This window comes from Neopelma chrysocephalum, unplaced genomic scaffold, assembly GCF_003984885.1.
Source record: "Neopelma chrysocephalum unplaced genomic scaffold, ASM398488v2 Primary Assembly neopelma1_80b, whole genome shotgun sequence".
NCBI lineage: Eukaryota > Metazoa > Chordata > Aves > Passeriformes > Pipridae > Neopelma > Neopelma chrysocephalum.
Window position 1 is genome coordinate 5,615,370 of NW_020897742.1, and position 9,870 is coordinate 5,625,239.

General features: G+C 39.1%; 1 protein-coding gene across 1 annotated transcript; it reads right to left on the minus strand.

Annotated features, from left to right (window-relative positions):
• Positions 1 to 4,337: 4,337 nt before the first annotated feature.
• On the minus strand, positions 4,338 to 7,730 carry CUNH2orf50 (chromosome unknown C2orf50 homolog). The gene is given in 5 exon segments (XM_027690160.1): positions 4,338 to 4,404; positions 4,406 to 4,527; positions 5,143 to 5,182; positions 7,458 to 7,603; positions 7,605 to 7,730. Coding segments are annotated over 5 exon segments (501 nt in total).
• Between the last annotated feature and the right edge of the window lie 2,140 nt (positions 7,731 to 9,870).

A 9,870-nucleotide genomic window follows, 5' to 3' on the forward strand; every position in this document is an offset into this window, starting at 1 on the left:
GCTATGGTTTTGCTGCATTGGCCTGGCATAAAGGTCTTGTGCTGAGGTGAGAGTGTAACCCCAGATACTTGGAAATTCCATTTCTAAGTGCTGGCGCTTTTGTGGATACATAGATACGTACAGCATCTCAGAGAGGCTTAGAGAAGGTCTCAAGCTGACGTCAGTCTGTGGCATCTATGCCCTGTGACAGAAGAGGGCTGTGGGCGTGGCTGTGTGAGCACCTCTTCAACCTTTGGCAAAACTCCTGAGTTACTTGGGGACCCATCTGTGTTTCAAGGAATTTATCAAAGCAAATATGAAGTTTTCTGAAGAGGGAAAACATAACTGACATGAATTCAGAGTAGCAAGTAGAGTTTTTAAGAGAGACATCCTGCATTAGGAAACATTTACTGGTTTCTCCCTGGGCAGGATTTAGGAAATGCAGCTTAAGGCCCTAATTGTTGATTTCTAAAACCAACAAACCAAAAAATACCCCACTTCAGAAAACTGTTGTCTGCTTTAAGATGAACTCCAGGTTAGAAATTGTGTTCTATAGTGTGTTCTTTATAAAAAGCAAAGAATGTGAATGTGTATGTACATGATACATACGAACATATGATGCCTGGACTGGCAGTATTATCCATCTAATGTTCATACATAATCATCCTCATCCTTCCCAGTTCAAGGAATCTTACTGTTTTAGCAGTAATTTTCACAACATGAGGAGACCTTCTTCGTAGGAAAATCCATTTGGTTATGTTGTACCTTAGAGCAATCTAAAGATCAAGAAACAGTTTTAAATACAGTTTCTAAGAAACACAACTGGATTTACAGTTATCGCTGATCTTATAAAGCAAAACTGTATAGTTAAGATGCCACCTGGGAGCTATATACAAAGACTGTCCTAAAAGCATGAAAAATACAGATATATATAAATTTACCTATGTTATGTTTTGTTAAAATATATGTTTCACACTTCTTTATTTTAAGTGGAACTCAAAAAGAGAACACACAAAATCTGGAGGCAGTGGAAACGCTGCTGTACCAAGGTAGAATTAATGTTAACAATCCTCAAAAATATAACATTGAAAGCAGGGTATATCTAAGGAAAGAATTAAATCATATAGCTACACACTTGTGCTGTTTAACTGAAAGAAGTACAGAAAATGAATTGTCTAAACATGCATAATCCCTTGTTTGAGATCTGGCAACAAAAGGGAAAAATGCTTATAAAACTGAAGCACAAGTGATACATCATAAGAATGCTTTACAAGTAACTTACCACACAGTTTAATATCTACACAATCTCTTTAATAAATGGAATTTCCACTGGTTATTTACAGATTTCACTACTGTTATAATCTCATCCAATCTTTCTAAGACTTTCTGCTTATGTAAATAAGGATTAGTTGGCAAAGTTAATTATCATAAAAGAAAAATTACCATTAAACTTGGGATGAAGTTGGTGTCTAGAGAATATCTGTTTGCTGCTTTTTGCTTGCAGGTGCTGAGTCAGTTTTGATAAGGACCATGGATATTCCCAAAAGGTCTTTTCTGAAGGTTGCTGCACATGGTAGAGAGACCCAAACTAACTTTGGAAATGTAATGCTGGGTATCAGAGGAGAGCTAATTGCAGTAGCATAAAATAATTTACATTTCCAGGGAAAGTGTAATAATTGAACAAAATAAGGTGTCCAGTTCAACACAATTTTCCCATATCACACAGGTTATCTCATCTATTCCATGTGGGCAACTTTGGTTCTCTAGACATTTTCCCCTTAATCATGAAGATGTCAGAGTGCTTAAGAGTTGCTGTTCATTTCAACAGGGAACTTGAGAAGTGTCCTTTTGTGTTTGTCAGGAGGGCACTAAACAAGCCTCTCAGATGTAGGTGATTAAAAGGGACACAACTAGACTTTGTGAAAAGCATCTTCTATGAGCCGTTAGAAGGATTAGAAATATATTTCAATCAAAAAAATTATGTGATTAATCTGTATTTTAGATGTGAAATCTATTTAAACCTGGTGTAATTAAAATAGATTTTTAAAGAAATTCTTTGTGAATGTGTTGGAAAAATCATGTTTGCAAAGTGTATTCTGATCCCAGCAGCTCTGGTATAGACAGAGAATTGGCGAAAAGCTCTTTAGATAGTGATTCAATTTATACAGTAAAAGATAAACCCTATTAAATGCATCCTTCTTGATGGGTGTGTGAGTTTAACCTTCAAAGGTGAAGATTCCTCAGGGAATCCATTCCAGTGCTGTATTATCCTTGCTACTAGCTTTCTGAAAAGTTAACATGATTCTTCCTTGCTATAATTTAAGCTTGTTATTTTTCCTGGTGCCTGCCACTCACATAAAGTGCAAAATTATTCATTTTCTTATTCCAGAATTATACATATATCAAAAGACTGCTACCCTCTTCCCAAGACAGCTTTTTCTTCTTCAGGTTAAACTTTTAACAGTCATTTTAATCTTTCCTTATATAACATATCTTCCTGTACTCCAGTTTCCATCACTTTTTCTTTAAACTCTGCTCAGTGGCCCACATCTTTAGGGTAATATGTGGAAGGTCTTGTGCAAAACTAGGAGAAGTGCTTCAGTTGAAACAATGCCAGTTCTAAATGAAGTGGGAGGATTAAATCGTGCCCTGCTGAGACCATCCTCTTACCCTCCAGTTTGCAGGAACTTGCTGGGAGAAGGATTCTCTGGATTCATACACAGTAAACAGAGTCAAGAATCTGGAATTATTTCATGTCCCTTGAAATGTAAAAGGAATTGTGTCATACTGCCTTAGTGTCCTTTTTTGGTGGATTACTTGATGTGGAGTGAGTGCCATCTGGAGGTTAAGAAACATGGAGCTCCGTATGCTTTCATGCTGAAAAACAAAATCCCTGTGCTTTATAAATGAGACATTCTTACATGAGTAGGAGCTTGAGCCTGACAGATACTGGACATCCACCACTCAGTGTAGAGTTTGTGACCCACAGAAAGACTTGAAGCTGCTCAGTACATCTCAAAGTAAGGCATGCAAGTCTTAATGACTCTCCGTATTATGCAATGTCCAATAAATATGTAACCTCTGAGTGGACTGGGCAGTTTTTCAAGAAGCTCCTGGACAGCACAGGGACAAGGAAAGTCTTGATCTGCTCTCTGCTCTCACACTTTCAGATGTCTGAAAACAAGTGAGTTCCTGGTGCAGTTTTCTTCTCACAGGAGAGAGCAGAAAGCATTTTAGCTGAACAAGAAGGTGTCTGTTTTAAAAAGTAGGTTCCCATTTGGAAGATGTCTGTTTTAAAAAGTAGGTTCCCATTTGGAACCTACTTTTTCAGTCCCAACTGAACTCAATTGTCCAATACAATTCATGTCTGCACAGAGTGAAATCAGTCCTCCTCACTTGGGCTGATTGCATGATGTGGTGTTCCTTCTTTACATAACTTTCCTGTCATCTCAAAAGCCTTAATCTTCCAGTTCTCACTGTGTTGAGGAAATTAGGAGAAGAACCACTTGGTATCGTGACTTCAGTGAGTGGGATTTGACTCTTCTTTCTACAGTGCCTTTTTTTTCCAGAAACCACTTGGATCTGTGATGACAGTGCTCACAGTGATCAGTCACCTCATGTGCTTGAGATGCCTTCTGCCACTGAAGTCTAATCACAAAACCAAATAGCTTTAATTGCAAGACATAAGTGCCCCCATCTCCACCTGGGTCTGCTGAGAGATTGCAGCCTTTTGTGTCGAGGCCATGCTAATGAATTCTGTGTTGAGCTCCACCTAGAACTGAGCATGATCCTGTGGAAGCTATGCACAGTTCAAAAGGCAGGTGTTGTGTGTACACTCTCCATGCTCTGCTGTTTGCTGATATTTCCTTACAGAATAATAGGTCATAAAGTTTGAACCTATGTAATAAAGAGGCACTAATGAACGGGCTTTTGGTATTGTGTCAATTTATCTTGATGATGGTTTCCCTGGGCAACCACAGATTTTAGGGACTGTGAACCTGTTAAATTCAAGGTTGTCAGTCCTGAGGGTGTAAGACAGGTTGCTGAGCCAACACGCCTTCAGAGCAAAATGTGAAAGCCTGCTTCCTTGTCAATGAGTTTTTATCAGCTAAACCAGAGAAAAGAGTAAGAGAAGGGAATTTGAGAGCAGCAAATCTAAAGAAACAAAAATGAAAATTCATCTCCTACAGCATTGCTGGACAACATCCATTTTTGCCCTTGAAAGAAAATCCATGCCAGACAGTAGTGTTGATCTCTGTAGGAAAGATGGAGGAATTTTTTCATGCTGTGTCTAGAACCGTTCAACTTGGCTAGAACCATTCAACTTGCTTTGTTACTGTTTTATTGTTACTGAAACACTAGGAAAGTTGGAGCTCACCCTCAAGTTTCCTCTTTCATGCTCCACTGCTGAAGAAATAATCCATATACCAGAGCTCTGCCAAGCTCAGTGTTCATTTGACTGAGGATAGTTTGATTGGTCAAGTTGGGAACTTTACTTGAGAACACAGGCATATAGTTTGGCTTTGGCTTCAGCTCCTTTCTCTTACCCTGGATAAAACAAAGGCCATTAATAAGTTTTCAAAATTACATCCATTGCTTCTTACAAAAATACAAGTTACTGAAATTATTTATAATATCAGCATTTTACTTATAATACCAGTCACTTTTGCTTTTGAAATGACAATAAATTTACTTAAAAATATCATATTGAGTTTACATGAAACTTGTAGAAATAACATAAAGCAATTGTTTGGTTTTTTCTGCTGTCTTATGATGGGATAACAGAGGGAAATGAGTAATTTTAAAATTATGTTGAATAAAATGTCATCTGGGACAGAAGTTAGCCTGCTCTAGAATGGTTGTGATGTGGGAGGTTTTTTCTTTCATTTTTAGTGACGACATTATCCTACAAATTTTCTCCTAGGGAGTTGGTTTTTCTAGCACTTGTCTTTCTGCCGAGTTGTTAACATTGAAACAGATTGAACACACATAGGTGGGAGATGAAAGGCACTTCAGTTCCTTTTATTTTTCCTTGAGAGTTTAGTCATAAAGCATTTTCCAAGTATGCCTAAGTAAGCTTCAATTTGAAATATTAGCCTAGGCCCAAACTGATGAAAACTAAAAAGAGCATGGATACAGCTGAGTGTCCATTTCCAAACTCACTGTTTGGCCATAGTACTTAAGGAAACTCTAGTACTGGTACCTTGGAATAGAAGTGAAAAATGCAGAGTCAAATTTTCTGTCTTTAAATAAAATAGTCAATATTGGTCATAATTGAATGCCTTTTTAACTACTCAGTGTGATACTTACAGCCCAGCTCTTACACCTGCAAACTTCATGTCTTTTCTGTCGTGGAGCCCAGGGTTTTCTTTATTCCCATACTACATGAGGAGTGGGTGGTTTTTTTGCTAAGGAAAAATAAGGATACCATGTCCATTCCTTGTGCAAATGCAAATAAATTACCCGCACGCTGAATCACTCTGGAAAATGTTTGTCCAATGCCTTCAGTAAGACACAGCTTCTTATTTTTTAAATGACCGATACTTTGCTGCCAGAAGTCCCTGGTAGGAATTCCCAGAACCATATTTCTTCAGGCAAACACCCATGGGAGTATTTTGTGTGGATAGGCAGCTGTGCTAGGAGCAAATGGAGTCAGAGGTCCTGAGTTTTGCTCTTCAGTTCTATACCTGGTGTGGGACTACAGGGCAAGTCCTTTGATTTTCTGTCCTTTGTTTTCCCTGGCCTGAAATGGAGAAAGCGACTGTTCACCTGCTATTGTAAGAGTACTTTGAGGTCAAGAGTGGAAACAGTTCTGTACAGCTATTTGCAGCAGGGCTCAAGGGACACCTGTGTTGTCTCTGAGCTGGTTACCTGTGCTGCACCTAAGCTCAATGAGCTAGTGCTGAAGATGTACATCCTTACTAGTTGAACTCATCTGTACAGCGCAGCCACGTGGAGCATTGGATTTCTGTGCTGCACTCCCTCATCCAGTGCAGATATGCCCCAAGTGCAAGTAAGAACAAATTTATGCTTGTTCTCTTTATCACTATATGTCTTGGTATACCACCACAGCATTGTGGTCCTAGAATTTTTTATTATGCTATGCAGCCATGATTTGAATGTATCAGATTTGGGTGTTACTGAATGGTGCTAATTATTGAGAAATACCATAGTCTTAGACATTTACCTATATCTACTTCAAGTCAGACCACTTAATGTGTTGCAGCCTTCCACCATCATTGGTTTTGGGATGGGAACGTGGAACTGAAGGACAGCTGTCTGCAGGCTGTAGGCTCTGTAGTTTGATGAATCCAGCTTTAGGCACCTTGTTCTTCACAAGTCTGTCCTACTCTTTTGCAAGAGTTTCTGTCTTCATAGCTAAAATTGGAAAGCAGAACATGCATCAGCTGTATGATGTGTTACCTTACTTATTCAGGAAAGTGAGTTTGTACCAATATCCATGACCATGAACCCCAGGGACAGGCACAGAGTCCCTCCTGCTGCCTTAGCTAAGGAATGGGTATGGAACATGCTGGGCTTGTTGAGCAGGAGTCTGAGTTTACCAGCACCGCTGGGAGAGAATAACATTGGCACCATGGCCCTGGCTTTGCATGAGTCAGAGCCCTGGCATCAGCCTGTCCCTCAGGTAAATGGAGCCAGACAAGAGTGCAAATGTGTCTGGGGAAATCAGAGCTGTGATCTGTATCTCCTCCAGAAGGCTGAGGAGGGCAAAAGTTTTCAGATGGTTTCTTTTCCCATTTTAAAAAATACTGAGAATGACGTTCTTTTTCATCCCTTTAGCTTGGGTAGGACACAGTTGGAAATGGAGCTGATTTTAATTTTACCAAGGATATTCTTCTAATAGGCATACTCATGCTGTGCAATGAAGTATGAACTTAAACACTTACTCAAGATATGTGGCAGAGACAGAGAGGATCTTAATTTCGGGTTCCTTTGTGTCACTGGTGTATGTACAGTCAAAGTTTAGGTTGTATGTGTGCAGCTCAGTCTGCTGAAAGGCTACAACAATGGGGCAAGTTCAGTAGATTTACAGATTGGGGATACAAATCATATTTGGGCAGAACACTCTGTTCAGCTTCCATTTCAACCATTTCCAAGAGTATGAGAAGAGGTGATAATACCAGTATGTCTGCAATAAATTATAAAGCTTGGCATTTTTATATCTTCTTTGTGGGAATCATTAAAAAGCTAAAAGATACTTAGCATGCAGTTCTTTGCATCTCTTTTCAGCTTAAACTCAGCATGCCAGGAGATATTATCACAGATTTTGTCCAGTGAAAGAAAACAGAGATAATGTAGCCCTCGAAAGGAAGGTATTAGGATCTGATCCAAAGTCCCTGCAGAAGAAAATTTCATTTGATAGTGTTGGCTTTGGATCAAGCCCTAATGCTGTCAGGGAGCATCTGTACCATTGTCAAGACGAGTAGAAGAGGCATGAACTGGAAAAACTGATTTACCAGATTTGCCTTCCTCTCTGTTTGGCCTCAACAGACTCTCTCCAGATCTTATCCTGTTGGACCAGGTCTGGCTGCAGTGCTGACTGCTCATCTGCACAGACCTGAGTAGCCGGTTGTGTGGTGCCAGGTCTGTTTGGTTGGGTGCTGCTGATACACAGATGGAGCTGGGACTGGTTGCCCCAGGGGTGTGGTTGCTGGTTGCCAAGACCTAACCAAGGTATTTCTCCTGAATCCAGAACCCTTTCCCAACTTGTCCATTTTGAGACTTACCATATACCCAGCACTGTTTGGTATACTGTGACTGTTCAGAAAGTTAAACCTGCTCTTGTCTGTGCTTTCAAAACCTCTTCTCTCCTAATGTTTTCTTTCAGCTGCTGCTTTGGAGTGCTTTCAGAAAACGAATATGCGCAGCAGCACTGACAGGCAGTGTTCAGAACTGGTTTGCTTCCCTCTTATTTAATGTTTCTTTCCTACTGCTTTATGTTACATCATTGCTTGAACACTTAGGGGGTTTCATGGTAACAGCAATTTTGTAAGAAACGACTGTTATTGGAAGCTGTGGGATCTCCAGCTGTAACCAGCAAACTCTCAGCTTACAAGGTGATTACTGCTACTGCAGCTGAGATCAGCCTCTATTCAAAATCCTCAGAACAATAAAGTCTGGTATAGTAGCAAAGGGTGCAGAGGAGATTGCTGCTGAGTATGTCAGGAAGACTTTTGTTGTGGTTATGTAGCAGAGGCAAAAGCTTCTGAAAGCTGCTGGTTTCCCTGGCGTGTTTACTGTCTCTATTGGAAACAAGTCTAACTTGTGAATATACATCAGAAAAGGAGCAGAGACCCAGTGGGACAGCTGCTAGGGCCTTGAACTCTATTTAGGGCAGAGCTATTTGTTTAAAATAAAGTGTTTCAACGAATCTGTGCTGAAAGCTCCTTATTTTCAAATTAAAAAAAGAGCAGTCAGAGATCGTCAAAAGCCCTTTTTAAGCACTTATATATTTCTGCTGAAAGTATTAAGCAACTATGAAAAGCAATTTTTAAGTAACTTTAAAGGGTCATTAGTATACACAGTGAGAATTTTCAAAACAGTATCGAAAATGTCAGTGTTTGTCTTTACAGTCAGCCTGTTGGGCTTTTGTGGCATGAACTCACTTCCTCAAGTATTTGTGACCTTGCGGGAAAATAGAGTGTTTTAAGTATAAATTTCCTCTGAAATTCTTGGCTGACTTGTTTTTGAGTAGTGTGGCTTGGCTCCAGATGAATTCTAGTCTCTTGCTTCATCTTCCTGGTAAATGCTAATGAACTTTGGATCTGTTTCTTTAGGATTTTTTTGACAAACTTATTTGCTTGCAGTATTGGGAAACACATACTGAATTTGGCAAATAATTTCTTTAAAAATAGTTACAACTATACAACAGTCCAAGCACTTTATGTAGACATGTTTGAGCCAGAAATACTTCTATATTTGGAAAAATTATTCACAATTTGAAGATTACGATAATATAACATAGGAAGAGGTAAACTCCACCACAAACCCCAATGTTTACTTTGGGTTTGAATTAAATTTTAGTGGACTTTTTGTTTGTTTGCTGTTTTTTTCTGAGATAATTGAAACCTCAATAGTGTTTTTCATCTCTTTCTGCCAAAAAGCAAAAAGTCATGTACCCACATATCATTATCATGAACTGAAGAAATTAAGTGTTTGGTAGCCTGGCCTAATAGTTGTCTCTGTTCCTCTTGTGGAATCTCCTTATCCTGCTGCATTTGTTCCAGGGTCCTCTCCAAGTTGGAGTATGTGCAGCTGGTTGGAGAATAGTGTTTTAGCAGCATGTTATTGCTTTAAAAGGAAACTGAGTTATGTTTGGAAGACCTGATGTGTTAATCAGTGTGCATGGGGTTTTATCTCCTGATCAGATCAGGAAAAGATCCCGATGGAAAGTCTGTTCCTGTGCATGGAATGCTCTTTAATTCTTCTGTACAAAGTTCCTGTGTTATTTTAATTCTGATCCTTCCTTCAAGTCAATTTCTGCAAATTAATCAGCAATAAGCTAAAAATGGTTGTTGAGCTGAGTACAGCCTCCAAATGTAGTTTTGGTGCAGATGTGTGTTCTCAGAACATATTACTGAACATGAACCCATAGGTTAAAACCAGATTATTGACACAAGACCCCACAACCTCAGAAAAGAAGGAACTCCTAACTCTTTAGGACTTCTTTAGACTTTAAACAAAAGTAAGCTGTAATGATTCTACATGCAGATATTGAACACATCGAGTCATATCTCTGGAAATAATAGATGGGATGGGATCATGGCTGTTTAAATAAATTGGACTTTCAAAAATATTGTAATAATATGACTTTAAAATGTAGCTGCTGCTACAAAAGCAGATCACTAATAGCTGATATTTTGAAAATTA